This window comes from Ambystoma mexicanum, chromosome 3p, assembly GCF_040938575.1.
Source record: "Ambystoma mexicanum isolate Mex_15411 chromosome 3p, UKY_AmexF1_1, whole genome shotgun sequence".
In the NCBI taxonomy this organism is placed as follows: Eukaryota; Metazoa; Chordata; class Amphibia; order Caudata; family Ambystomatidae; genus Ambystoma; species Ambystoma mexicanum.
This window is the reverse complement of record NC_090925.1, coordinates 1,265,571,455-1,265,586,708: the sequence shown is the minus strand read 5'-3', so window position 1 is coordinate 1,265,586,708 and position 15,254 is coordinate 1,265,571,455. Positions and strand designations below refer to the sequence as shown.

At 48.0% G+C, this 15,254-nt stretch overlaps 1 protein-coding gene across 1 annotated transcript in view; it reads right to left on the bottom strand.

Moving 5' to 3' along the window:
• Positions 1–15,254, bottom strand: part of ACO2 (aconitase 2) — a 637,698-nt gene that overhangs the window by 322,596 nt on the left and 299,848 nt on the right. Inside the window, exon 6 of the mRNA XM_069652760.1 lies at positions 12,472–12,622. Within this exon, the coding sequence (XP_069508861.1) occupies positions 12,472–12,622 (151 nt within the window). The remainder of the gene's footprint in view (positions 1–12,471; positions 12,623–15,254) is intronic.

Sequence of the window (15,254 nt, the reverse complement as noted above, 5' to 3'; positions counted from 1 at the left end):
CTGCAAAGGCGCATGAGGTAAATGCAGGAGGACATCATGCCGAGCAGGGACTCGACAGACCTCCCTTTGGCCACGTCCATGGTCAACAGCCGTTGCACCTTGCCTAGGATGGCCTTCATCCTTTCTTCCGACGGAGATGCTAGCCGCGTCACTGTGTCGAGCTTGGCTCCCAGGAAGAGGGCGACTTGCGACGGTACCAGGTGAGATTTTGCAAAGTTGATCGAGAATCCCAGATCTGTGAGCAGTTGGACTGTCTTCCTTGTGTGATCGATGGCAAGTTCTCTTGACTCTGGCCGGATGAGCCAGTCATCCAGGTATGGGTAGACGTGGATCCCCTGTAGGGGCAGCCGTGCCGCCACTGGTGCCAGGCACTTTGTGAACACCATGGGCGCCGACTTCAGTCCGAAGGGAAGGGCCTTGACCTGGTAGTGCCGTCCTTGGACTACGAATCGCAGGAACTTTCGAGGTCTTTTAAAGATGGGGATGTGAAAGTATGCATCCTCCAAGTCCAGCGACGATAGGAAGTCGCCTTCCTCCAGCTGTCCCAGGACGTGCTGGAAGGTGACCATCAGGAACTTCTGGGACCTGATGTACTTGTTTAGACGACGACTGTCCAGGATGGGTCGCCAACCGCCGGTCTTTTTCCTTCCGAGGAAGTACCACGAGCCTCTTTGAGAGGAGTTTGATGGCTCCCTTCTTTAACATCGCTCGTACCTCCAGTAGTATTTGCAGGACGTGGTTTTCCTTTCTGGCTACAGGTGGAATACGAGGACACTTTCTCAGAATTTCCAGTGTGTTCCCACAGGCCAGGGCATCCAGCACCCAACGGTCGGTGGAGATTGACTCCCACACGCTGACTAAGTTCGCCAGCCGGCCTTACACCGGGGTGCTCAGGTGGGGGCCCGACGCTATGGCCAGTTCAATCCTGCTTGGCAGCGGTCTTGCCGCCCTGGCCTCTTTGGCGACAAGATCATCCTTGCTTGTCGCGTCCCCTGTAGGCCTCGAGGAGTGGGCCGCATGGCAGTACGTCGAGGAGTTGCCGCCGAATCCTTTGGAGGCACCTTGCTTGCCTCCGAAAGGGCGGCCGTCGTTGCTGAAGAACGCCTAAGGCACGAGTCGTCTCCATGTCGGCCTTGATGGCTTGCAGCGACTCGTCCACCGCCTTGCCAAACTGGTTGTTCCCGTCAAAGGGCATGTCCAGGACCCTGGTTTGCACGCCTTGACGGAAATCGGTTGCCTTGAGCCAACCGCGAAGGCAAGCGCTGTTGCCCATCTGGCCGAAGTCGGTGTCGGCAGTGTCCATGGCCACCGTTATGGAATGGTCCGACGCCACGTCTCCCTCCTGTAGGACCTCCAGGGCCTCCGCCCTCTTGTCGTCCTGGAGGACCTCCAGGGCCTCCGCCCTCTTGTCGTCCTGGAGGAAGTCCAGGACGGGAACAATCTTCAACCATAGCTCCCTGTCGTAGCTGGCCACAATCGCAAGGGTGTTGGCCGCTTTAATGGTAGTCGCCGCCGAGATGACCAGTGGTCCCATGGCATCCAGTTTCTTCCCTTTGCCGTCCGGCGGAGATGTCGAAGTTGACGCTGTCGCCCCCGCCGCTTTCTTCTTGGCTGCTGCGGAGACAACCAAGTCCGGTGTAGGCTGCGCCCTAAAGCACATGGGGGCGGAATCTGGAACCCGGTACTTCTTCTCGTACCGGTCTCTCTTGGCAGGGGCCGTGGATGGGTTCTTCAGGAGCAACAGCCCCTTGTCCCAGATGTCGAGTAACGGAACCGAGAGGACAGTCTTCCTTTTGGCCTCCCGTCGTTGATGGAGGAAACCTTCCTTCTTCTGTTCCACGGGGCAGAGCTGGAAGAGCTTGGATGCCCGAGCAGGTGGTGATGGAAGGCCCATCCCGTCGTCACCACTGTCATCTGTCCCTGTCGTGGCTGTCTCCGTTCCCGTATCATCCCTCGGCTCAGGAGACGGGGAAGAGGGCTGTGCATGCCGAGACAGCTGGAAAGGAGGGGGTGGATGAATTCCACTCCGCTTGTTTGGAGGGCTTTCCAACGGTCCAGGCTCCGCTGGGTCATCTGTTGGTGGTAAGGGCAACCTTGTCATCTCTGTACACAAAGGCCTGGATCGCCATCAAGATCACCCCCAAGTGGTCTTGTGGACCAGGGACCGGCTGCAATGGGCGCAACAGTTGGGGAGTGGAATCCTCCGCCTCCATGTGTTCGTCGTCACCGCCGTCCTCTCTTCGTCCGCCTCTTGGGCATCCTTCCCGTGGGACCGGACCTCCTCGAACTTCTTGTTCAGGATCTTAGCGACTCCAGCCAGTTCCTCTTCAGAGGCTGTATCCGTGATGGCCACCGGCCCGGCCCTGCCCCCCACTCCCTCTCTCTTACCTCCGGGGTTTTCACTAGGGTCTTATCGATGGGCTGAAAAGAGGATTCCCTCTGCGGTGGCACAGAAACTCTAGGAGCCGAGGTCACCTCCACTGGGGTAGCCTCCAGAGGCTTCGCCAGGGCAGCCACTACTCCCTCGATAGAGGCCTTAGCCGGGTGAATCAAGGCCTTCAAGACCTTGGATGCGCTTGAGGCCCTCACCTTGTGGTGGAGGGGGGGGGGGGGGGGGACGACACCGCCTCACTCCCCCTTGGCCGTCAGGATCGACCGGGTGGTTTTGGAGGTTTCCAACTCATCTGGTCCCGCCACGTCAAGGGGAGGTAGTGTCATACATTGTTCCTCTGACCATTAGAGGCAAGAAGCTACGGATCACAGCAACGCTTTGCCCGTAGTGACCTTTGAATATTGCAGCAGCAGAGCTTCTATGGGCCATCATGGTTAGGGTGCTTGTCGTTGCTTAGAGGCTATTACAAGAAATTTACAAAGGTTTGGTCCAGTTTCCATTGTATTTTAGGAAATGGTAGCAGAGAGGAAACTCGGCATCAAATGTTTGAAGATATACATGCTTGTCATTTGATGGCTACCCAATCATGAGTACTGTTGGGGAGATTTATCTTTTTTTTAAAATCCCTCTCCTAGTGAGACTCCCAGCACTTTGTGCTGTACTTCTGGAGCCTTTTTCCCCCCACATTCTTTTCTTGCTCTGATCATGGGAACCCTGTTCTATATGTTTAACTTTATTTTATGGAGCCATAGGTTCCTCCATAACTTTAAAAAGGCATCTGTGTTACACTTTTGCAGCGCACAACCCTGTGTGCAGTGTTGCTGTGAACCCCTTAGGCTCTGCTTTTTATATTTTATTATAACTACTGTTCTGAAGGTTAGAGGGATACTTTTCATCCTTTGCAGTTTTTCCTTTTGAGAGATCTGCACACACCCCTATGTGGAGTGCTGAGGGGTTACCTAGTATCCCCTTTTGCTCAGCCCATGTACCCCATTCTTTTACAGCAACCATATAGTTATGTCTGGTGGCAGTGGACGTGCTGTACTGACTTTTGTGCTATTTTCCACCGCAGGCTGTATTCACAGCAGCAGCTTTGCACAGGAGTGTCACCTTTGTTCCAACATGGTGGTTTCTTTCTTTTTTTGCCTTTCCTGGTGTGGTTCTTGCTTAATCCTTCTACCATCCTAGGAGGGGGGCGAGGTGCTGATTGGAGTTTTGTCTTTGCAGGAACTCTTTGGTTAGCCCACCAAGGTTAGTGTCTGCGAGGACAGGAAGCATGGGAGCATCCCTAAACTCTGCTATCCTTGTCTTCTGGTGTGCCTGAAAGGAACCAGTTCTCACTGGTGGACTAGCTGTCCCGATTGGCCCCTTCTGTAAATTGCAGGGAGAGCTTGCAGTGAGTGCGAAATCCTGATAAAAAAAGTGAGGGTCCTGAGGCAGAAGGCAAGTTGACCAATGGAACAGAAGATCCAAAGACGTCCAGAGACACCTGCAGCCCCTTCCAGTAGCTGCAAAGGGACCACTGCTGTCCTAAACCGGTTTTTAAATCTACAGAGGAGCTCCAAAGAGAAGGACTCCTTCCCTTTGGATTGTTGGGAGCAACTAGCCATAAAACAATACGATGTTCTTTCATCGCCTGCATTTCCATCCCCTGGCATTATAACGTGCATATTGCAACAAACATAATCATTGAATTTTTTGAGGGGGGGGGGCAGATGAGGGTTTGGGCGGGTAGGCAATAGCCAAAAATATATGTGTGAGGAGTCCACGGTGGGGTATGAAGACACACCCCCCAAAAAAAAATAAAAAAATAAATAAAAAACACATTTTCGTTGGAATGTACACATTAAAATGATGGGATGAAATTGCAGGCGATGAAATGACATGGAACCCATAAAAGACTACCTGCAGACCGAGCCATCCCCGTCCCACTCCAACGGTCTGAGACCTTCCAGGGCTGCAAACCACCAAAATCAGGGGACCTCCAACCCAATTGCAGAGAGTCTGGCCATGAATGAATCCTGCCAGAACATTGGTGAGCTCCAGACACCATATCCTCCTACTCAAAGTTCACTCACTGGAGTGCAGGACCGAAGAATCGAGGCGGATGGACCGGGCAGCAATCGTTCATTTTCAGAGCATGTAAAGAGGCACCAAAACTGGAGGCCAACGAGGGAGTACAAAGAATTCCTTTGAGATTTTGTTCTCGACTGCTGCTGTGACATCCCTTCCAGTATCGCTCCTTTTGTCACCTCAACGAAGGAACAGGAGACCGGGTCCAGCACGGTTGCAATGTGAAAGCATCCAGCTGCATTGTCTTGAGCACTAAGGTACTGTGGAGCTCGGGGAAAGTACTTGCCTCAAGCCATTTTGTGACGGTTACTGTAGTGCTTTATCCAATGTTCAGGTGTTCACCCAGGCCTAATGCTTGTGTGCCTATAGGGAACCTTTTACAAGGCCCCTGGTATCTTTTTGTACAACAAAAGCATCCTACGTAGGAGTAATTGAACTTTACCTTTTCTGCTGCTGTATCTCACTTTGAACACTCTGACTAAACTCTTTAGCAGGCCATCCCCAACTAGTTGAGTATTGAGATCCTTGAAAAATATAAGTAACTAAAAATCGTAAACTGCAATTGCTGAATTACACTTTACCTACAACAGAACATTTTCTGAGGGACTACAATAAGTGACTTTACTTAGCATTGAACTGTATTCATGAATTGTATATTTAATTGCTTTTGGTTTACTCACCTGAATTATTGCTGATGTTTTTTATTGTGTCGATTAGTTTAAATAGTACTTACATTCCCGAATATAACTGCCTTGTGTATTTAAAATAAATGTCTATGTTAATACAACTACAAGTGTGAAAGTTTCTTTGGGGCCATGTATTTACGGCGTTCATGGTACTTGCCTACAGCTCACATACTCCTAAAATGAGCCTGGCTGCTCTGCCATTTTACCAAACTAAGAGTTGGGGCCTGCATACAAGGGGTAGTTTTATAGTGTCTCACCTGCTGGTAGACTTTAGCAAAACTCCCCTTACAAGTACTCATACATTCAAAGTTTCCCAGGCAAACAGCCAACAATGTGGATTCAGCCATGAATCCCAATAACTTTACAATAACATGCAAGATATAGTTTTCCCTGACCAAGCCTGGGGCTTCCTGGGCTCAATTTAGCAAACAATCTAGTTGAACAGTTTTCCTGCATGCAAGGAAAAAAGATTAGGGTTGGGCTTTCAACAAAAGATATATACGACAACACAATAGTTCTGTTTTAGGTTGTATGTTTTGTCCGGATGGTTCAATGGACAGCATCTCCCTGGCTTCCACACAAACCACCTTGAGTCTTGAATACTTCAATCCAGTGATCCTTCAAAGGACACACGTCACTCACTCACTTCTTGACCCCTTATCTGTAGATTCCGCTTTTGGTCGTCAACACGAGGGACCACTTTGCCTGTGTCTGGGGGCCTGGCAGGCGTCTGCACTTTAGGCCCGAGCAGTTGCATCTAGGGCTTGACAAGGTGGAATTGAGCTTCCAGCAAGAGGCTGGCCACCTAGGCCTCCCTACAGATTGGGTCGGGGTGATTTTTTCACCTTCCTGTCTTGAGGTGCCGACTAGCTTCCTCATTTCCTCCCTATACATCTCCTCAACAAGTGTTGCAACAGTCTTTTACCAAAAAAAAGGACCTTTACCTGCACCTTTTCGGACCCCTTCTCCTTTCACCTCCTTCATGCCTGGCCACATATGCCTGTACACCTCCACCACTCTTATGCTCACAAGTCTAAGTCTTAGGACATGCCTTCTCTCACAGTCTTGTCTTCTCCAACCTCCTTTTGTTCCATAGAGATGCGGTTTACAAAGTTTTAAATAGGCCATTTGCCATCTCGCATGACATCTCACATTATAGCATGTTTTTCCTGGTGTGTGGACTGTAGCTGCTGCTCTCTCCCCGTTAAAAATGTGTTTTACCCAGCCCACAACACAGTGCATTTTGACTGTCTCTGCACACAGGTCAGGGGGCGGTGCTTAACACTCTCCTTGATGGTTGTGAAGGCTGTAAAGATGTGCTTTTCTACTCCATTCCAAATTTTCAGCTTGTAGGAGAGATTATGGCAGATTTAGATCTTAGCTCCTTTTAGAGGGGTTTATTGACCTGCCCTGTATATCGTAGGCTTGAATCATGTTCTCCTGAACCCAGTTTCTCAGTTTTGTCCCAGATCACCAGTTTACTTCAGGAGAGTGTTTCCCTTCAATCCCTAGGGAAATTCACCAAGTTGTAGGTGCTTGATGTTGGGGGGGGCGGGAGGACTGGGGGCTGCCCACCCCCCCTCCCCGAAATACTAAATTGCAGTGCAAAGTCCCAGGTAGCCAGATGTACCAAATACCCATAACAAATGCCTGGCAAGTGCATCAGGAAACTTGCCAGAATTTCACACCATTACCGTCGGGTACAGAGATAGGAGACTCCCTTTGAGAGCTTTAGATATCTCAGGGTGCACATTTCACAGAGTAGTACCCTTAGCAGGCCTTTAATGACTTAGAGTAAAAGGTGGATGAAGAATTCATGACATGAAAAAACAAAGGGTCTGAAATCAAAGCCATAGTGCAGGCATTTCACACTCGCAGGAGGCAGATAACACGAGACCCTGGGGCTGAGGAGAGTATTCTACCCTTTTCTTTGCAATTTCACTAAGGGTCTGGTGTTGGCCATTTGTTGAAAAGGATAGAAGCTATAATAAATCATGCTCTCTGCTGGGCAAATGCAAAACGTCTAGCAACATTGCCCATTCCCACAGACTTATTTACGATTCTCAGCTCTATGCTTCTACTACTGATTTGTTCTACTCAACTATTTAACCAGTCCTCCTGAGGCATCTTCCTCACCGGTGTCCCCAGCAAAGAAAGGATAAGGACCTTACCCGTTTGTGCCCGTTAGGGCCCGATCGGGCCATGGGACAGACTGCTATCTAGCATTTCACCTACAAAGTAGTCATTACTATGTCTCGCAAAAAGACATCTCCATGCGTCTTCCACCTCCTAGCCTTGCTGTGGTTTGAATGGCTAAGCACTCTGTACAGCCCAGAACCTCATCAATATCGCCCATTCCCCCATCCAACACCCTCAGACCACAACCCCTTCATTCTGATCAATGCTCGCTCAGGCCACAAAGATCACCAGCCTCATCTTGTTCAACAAATTGGATGCCCACTTCATCACTGAAACATAGTTTACCACATCCTCCCCCCATGTTTTCAATGTTTTCAATGTCCTCCTATCCCCAGGCTACTGGATCCAAAATGCTGACCAGCAAGGAAGGGCATGAGACGGGGTGGCAATCAACTGGAGCAATTGGCTCCATCATCCCCTCTTCCAGAACAAGCGGGTTCGAATCCCTCACCTGCCGATTCACTTTATCTCACAAGGAATTCATAAACTTCCACCTCATCTACACACCACCTCACAGGAGTGACTTTCATAGCAGAAATCTCCAACCTACTTTCCTCTGCCAAATTAGCACACTAATAATTTCTTTCTCTGAGATTTTAACGTTGACAATCACACTCCATGCGCGCTTTTTGCACTGACCTGCTACATGAACCATAAGTAAATTGTGTTCTTCCCCCACGCACAACAGTAACATCTTCAAATCATGCCACCCCCCCAAACAATCACCTGCACAGACTGTTTGCCCCTCGACTGGTCTGACCACGCTGCTATCCCACCCATCACCCACTCGAACAGATCCCACAAAGGTCAGGTTAAACGCCCCCCACTCAGCAGTGCTCATTCAAAACCTTCCCAATTAATATGCTAGAAGCTAACTTCACCTACCATCCCCCCCCAACATGGAATGCCTCGGTCCTCTGATTTATTCAGCTACTCATGCACTCCCTCAAAACAACCCAGGCAAAACCAAACAATCTGCCCCTTGCTATTCCTCCAAGCTTTCCTCCAACAAATGCTCAGAGTTCTAGAGAAAGGGTGGTGCAAAAAACCAAACCCTGGTGCTCTCACCAGTCTCATCTATACATGCTAACCGTAGGATTCTAATTAGCAGGGCCAAAGCTACTTACTACTCCATCACGGCAGCCTCAAACAGCAGCAAAGCCCTCTTTAAAGTAATAAAGCATTGTATCAAACCCTCAACTGACCCGAAGGTGCCAGCAACTCAGGAAAAGTGATGGAATCAACCATTTTAAAATCCGACAGACCATCAAATTAAACTCCCACAGCAGTAGTCCCCCCTGCACTTCAGCACACACTGCCCCTCTGGACTGCATTCTCCCGTCCCCTTCCCCAGACCTAAAAACATTTGCCTCCCTCAAACCTACTTCCTACTCTGACAATCTCATCTCAGCCCCATCAAACAGCTGATGGTCAGACGCTCAATGCACTACTCAGCATCATTAATACCTCCCACACAATTCCTGGAAACCATCAACACTGGTCTCCTACAAACTCTTGAAAAAACCAACCTTAGACCCAGACCCATTACGAACTCCATTTTATTGGCAAAATCTTTGGAACAGTAGTTGCTACACAGCTATTTGCCAGAATCGAACTACACCTCCTAAGCGACTTGCCAGTCGGGGTTCCATCCTTCATCCAGCAGGTCTTGCACATCAATGTGGGGGGAAAGCCCTCCTGACAGGGCTCCCAGCCACTCATTTGGCTCCCCTGTAAGCGGTCCATCATGCCGCAGCATATCTTAACGGGTGCGCAGAAATTTTACTGAATCGCCCAGTTCTGCGCAAACTACATTGGCTTCATCTGCAGGCCAGGATACAGCTCAAAACTGCATAGATCTACAAAGCAGACACAAGTAGCACAACAGGGTACCTGGCAGCTAAGCTCCACATATCTGGTGGCACTCCTCTCGTAGCAAATCAACCAACCGGCTCGAATCACAACTTGCCCGGAAAGAGGACCAGCAAACAATCCTCTTGTCATGCATTCACCGTTTAATCCTCTATCCCAGTACTTGTTCAGAAAGCCCCAACATTCTTCAATTTCACAAATCTCTGAAAACATGGCTTTTTCAACACCTGGCCAGGGACTAAACCCAATGGATGCACAGAACACAACTCACAGTACTGCGCAACTGTTAAGATACCAGCACAGACGCTGGCTCCTCACTCCCTGTACAGCACTCCAAAGCCCTCGAGGGCTAGGTCTTCACTTTAAACAATAACATTCCTGTATGGAAAACACAGGTGAATAGTGTCGGTAGGGCGTTGTGGTATCCAGACAATTTCTGATGCACCAGGCTTTTTTTTATAAAACCACCAAATGACAAAATTATGCAATGAATGCATCTACAAAATGTTCACACTTTACAGTCAACATATGAAAAGGCTCTTAATTGAGAATGTTGCAGGTCTCCTCTACTCTTGACTTCTTTTCCCTTCCTTTTTCAAAGGAAAGGAAATGTTATACTCCATCGGTATAATTATTTTGGGGCAACAAAGCATCAAGGAGATTTGCAGTACATTTGCCCACCCTGATCAAGAAGGTATATAGTAAGGGGGTGAGGGAGAAGAGCCAAGCTTTACATTCTTCCATCGAGCTCTGCATAATGGCGCATGAAAGGGAGTCTCCTTAGCAGCATACATGGCGGATGTTATGTTTTTGTAGAGCGCAACATTCACCACAGAGACCTCTTAGTGCTACTGAGCAGGACAGCAGGAAAGAAATTAAAAAAGGATAGGTTTTCAATACCTGTCGAAAGGAGAAGTGGTTCGCTGAGGCCTGAAGAGCACGAGTCAAGAGTTCAATAAAGGATGAGGCCGCAACAGAGAAGCAGCAGCCGCCAATCTGAATAAGGTTAAACTTTGCTGGGAGTCGCTTTATCCTCTTTGGATTGATGACAACTGCATCAGATAGCCTTTGGCAAGGTTAGTCGTCCCACCAGGGATTCATTGTGGTCACGCCACTGGTGTATTTAGTTTCTCGCTCCGTTCCTGCTTCTTGGGCAAGCTGGGATACTCTCACTTCACTCCGCTGCTCAGGCATCCGTCGATAGTCACAGGCAGCGTCTCTCTGGATCTGCCATCTCCAGGTGCAACTTCATAGGGGCATCCCCTGCTTATGCTCTTCTCTGCTCGCACTGTGCCATCGATCAGCGTACTCTCCTCTCCCGGCCTACTACAAGAGACAGACCTTTCTTGTGCATAACAGGTTATTTCAGTTTTGCATTCAGCCAAGTCTCTGGGCCATGCAATCTTCTTCATATCTGATAGTCCATAAATGTCACAATGGTATTGATATTGATATTTTATTTCTATCATGCTCATACATAAGTGTTGGTGACTTGGGGAATTCCTTAAAGAACGGGAGCCCTTTTTCCCCCTAAGGGGGGGTGTAGTCTCTCCCCTTTGGGGGAGAAATGACAAATAATTGCTCTGTCACACTGAGGTAACTTCTCTATTCACAAAAGAGGTTACAATAACTTTGCTACCTTGAGCAGCAATGATGGTCATAGCTGCGAAATGGATGGACTGAGATACCAAATATACAACTTATGGTGGATGAAGCTCTGGTCAGTTTTTGCGCCAACAAAAAAAAAACAGACCCAACATATAGACGGAAGGGTTTTGTCCAGAAATGGGAGCGGATGACATCTCTATCGTTTAAAGTTTATTTATACCACATGACCGCATAGACTTGGAACGATGAACTTGTTTGGCATACTAGAACCGGGAAGGGATTAGTCTGCAAACTAATAGCGGTTAGTGGGCAGATAGGTTGAATTGGAAATAATCCAACATCAAAGAGGGAGATACAGACTGCAGTGTGATATGATTCTATGTCAAGACCAGGGGCTCACATTATGCTTCTCTTTCTTTATTTACTTCACATAGAAAGCTCAGCAGCAAGTTTTGATGCACCCAGAACCAGATGATAACATCTATACATAAACAGCGTGCACGAAAACATACATGAACACCATTAAAACTGAAGAAAAACATCATTTCCAGTCCATAGTTGAACAGTCACTGAAAAATAGGAAACTCAATTTCCCAGCAAGCTAGGTCCAAGTTCATGATAGGTCACGTAAACATGTGACACCAGTCCTCCAATAGCAGTAGGTAAATCCCTCCAAATAGGGACCAATAGTATATCCCCCCCGCCTCCTCTTTTGAGGCTGCAAACATTGAACTAAACCAAGAACATAAGTCTGTGGAGATACAAAGCACGTCAGGTTGGCTTGTCCGAAGTCACTAAGAAAGACTAAGTCAAGGGTTACCTGATGTACATATTAACCCTATTCAGACACCAAAAAGGCAGAGCTTGCCAGGATAAATGGCTGCTCAACAGCTAATTCAAGAGACTGGGAGTTCAGCCATTAACTTTATATTGATTGTTTATGGTGTGAACAATCTCATTGGATGAGGGATGAGCAACAGCCACCCAAACCTCAGCTACTGTGCATCGAGCTGGAGATCAGCTAGAGTGAATTGTTTGAATCAAAAAGCATGAAAAGATATTTGTTAGCCTAAAATGCAATGCATAGATTGTTTAAAATGTGGTTTACCGGTTTTAAGAAGGGGGCCAAATTGCTCAGGAAATTGGCAATGTGGCCATGTTTACACAAATTGGAGCTGCTCAATAGAGCCCACCTTTAGAAATGTTTATGTTGCTTTGTTTTCAATGAACTACATTAACTCACAGGATTATTTCAGAGAAGCAGTTCAGATTACCTATTAATTCACACTTGTGTAAACTGCCAGGAAGTAACCACCTGCATCTGCTGGCTCATATGGAAAGGACTATCCAGTAAGGAACGATTATAAAAACCTGCTGTGTTTGAAAGTGCCACCTGTGTGCTTTCTCAGCACAGAGTGGAGCAAAGTAGCAAAATTAATTTTTCCATGGCTACCGTATGAGCAGTTCTAAAGTGCTGTTAACAAGGTACAAGTACACCATGTCTCTTCTTCCTTCGACCAAAATTAAATAAGTATAAGAAATGTCAGATCCCCGCAAAGACTTTCCATCTCACTTATACAGATAAAATGTATCAGAGCAAATTCATGCCCACCCTTCTCTTCAAGAATCGTAAGTACTTGCCTGTGCACGAGATTGACTCCACACCAGGACCATGGTATTCCACAATAGCTCCTGTGCCACCCTTTACTGTAAGGATCCCAGCCACCTTTAGAATAATATCCTTTGGAGAGGACCAGCCGGAGAGCGAACCAGTCAGCTTCACACCAATTACCTGGGAAGGGCGATAAGCAAGTCATATGAATGGTAAGATTGTGGCACTGGAAATGTGGCAAAACAAATGGGCTTTTATTATATATGATTGGGCGTCCCAGCACATCACAGCATGCATGGTGACACCCAGCCAGTGAAATTGCATTCAGATTCCAACTGAATGCCAGAGTTCGGGGGGCCATGGAAATGTTTGTGGGTGTCCAGGAGGAGGTGTAACACCTACTGGAGCAGAGACATCCGATTAAAACACATTGAGAAGTGTCAGTAACGCAGACACTATGAATAGTAGTGCCCAGAGTACAAGTTGCCCACTATAGTACTAGTGAAACCTTAGTCCATTACTCAAGACTCATGGAATGTTCTTATTGCAGGAAAAGTCAATGTAAACATATCGCATGCCAAAGTTCACATTTACACAAGGAGCCAGGTGTATATGCACCAGTAGTCTCTACAAGAATGTGTCTGCTCCCCTTAACTTAGTCATTTGCTATATTTCTATAATCAAAGGCATTTACAGAAGATCATGTTGGGCAGGAGCAGTGTGGGTAGTTGCAAGAGGGGACTAAGGACTACCAGTGCCAAGACTCACTGTGGTCAATTAATGTAAAAGACCTTCATCAGTTTCCATCTCGTTTATCTTAAACTCAAAATAACTGAATAGTTCTACATATGGGTGGGATTGCAGAATGCTTAATACATATAAACCTATCCAGATTAGAAAAAAAATGCCCATCTGACTTTCATTAAGTAAACATTTCTGACTCAATGGTCCACAGGAGAAATTCTTGATTAATCTGACATTGGAGATTTTGGGGATAAATGCATTGTCAATTTGAATATTTAAAACCTCATTCAGTGGGCCCATTGCAGGAAGACATACCTGTGTGCGGATATTACACTTAAACATTATAATTTCATTCTCCTAGGAGTTTAACCCCTCCTAGAATGATGTTCCATTGGTTCTGCTCTCAAATTACCCCATAGCAGCTGGCATCACAGGAGCTACAGGGACACATACAATTACTTATAAGTTGACATACCTTGCCGTGATAAGTACTGGCATTTTGATTTGAGGCACGGACATGGTGAAAGTCAAAGCTAGGAAGTAGAAGGAACAAGTTAACTGCAACTATTGTTCTCCAGCATGGGTCTGGCATGGATTCACATGCTCATGAATATTTCAAGCCGTCAGGCCAGGAATCCTCAGCAAAAGAAAAAACAGTTTCACTTACAAACTGCCTTTCTCCTATAAACCAATCACTGAGCTCCGGGTCATAATGCCCCCAGCCAATGACTGCCCTCTCCCTAAGCCCCTCCTCTGGCAGCCATCTTCAGATTTGGTAGCACTTAAAGTGGCCGTATGACCCAAGAAGAGGCGCAGAGGGGCAGGAGGGAGGGTTTGCATGTGAATCCATGCCAGGCACATGCTGGAGAACAATAGTTCGATAAGTAACTTGTTCCTACTCTAGCATGGGGTCAGCATGGATTCACATGCTCATGAATAAAGAATACACGATTAAAGAATACATAGCAGTACAACATTACACAACCACAGGAGGTGGCAAGGCTCAACAGAAGCAAGTACTCTTAGCTCCGGAACAGGCTCACCTTCAAGCGAATAGGTTGCGTAGCACTGTTTGGCCGACCCTGGATGTAGCAGCCTTGCAGATATCGAGCAGGGGCACACCAGACCGGAACGCAGTTGTCTCAGCGATCGCTCTGGTGGAATGGGCTCAGACGGCCGGCCAACAGTCTGTTTGCCAACTAGTGACAGTGCGTGATGCAGCCAGAGAGCCACCTGGAGATGGAAGCCTTGGACAAGGCCTTCCCATGGTTCACAGGACCAAAGTCATGGAATAGTTGGTCTTCCGGAAACTTAGTGCGTGCCACAGAACTTCAGCGCACAAGCCACATCTAGCGAGCGCGAAGTCCTTTCAGCCGGCGACAAAGGTTTTGGAAAAAACACAGGCAACACCAAAGGCTTGTTTAGGTGGAATTCCGACAGACCCTTTGGCACGAAGGAAGGGTGCTTCCGCAGCACCACCCTCGTGTGGTGAAAAGTCGGCTAAGCCTTTGCAGGAAAGGGCCTGGATCGCACCTACCGTCCTGGCAGAAGTGATGGCCACAAGAAAAGCAGTCTTCCATGAAAGGAACGAGGGGCCTGATGCATAGGCTCCAATGGAGCCCCCTCCCACCCCCATGAGCCTCGTCAGCACCACTTTGAGATCCCACGCCAGGACTAGCGCCTTCACCAGTGGAACGATCGAAACAGTCCTTTGGTCCCACCGTCTCGTCAAGGAGTTCCTCAAAGAGAAGACTGTCCTGGAAACCTGGTGTAGCAGGAGATAGCTGCCAGAAGCACCCCGACAGAGGCCTGCGCCAGCCCTCTCTCCCCCTGCCCCCCATTGGCCAAGGACAAGTACAGAAGATCTTGCGGGGCAGTGTAAGAGGGTTGATCTTCTGCAACCGGCACCACGTAGCAAAACCCTTCCACTTCACGTGAGTCGACAACTCTCTGGCCCTAGCAAGGGCCTCCCTGCAGTCCGCCGGCAACTCGTACCCTCTGAAGTCTAAGGCTGCAGGAGCCAAGCCTTCAGGTTCATGATGCAGGATTGCACCTCCATCTCTGGTGA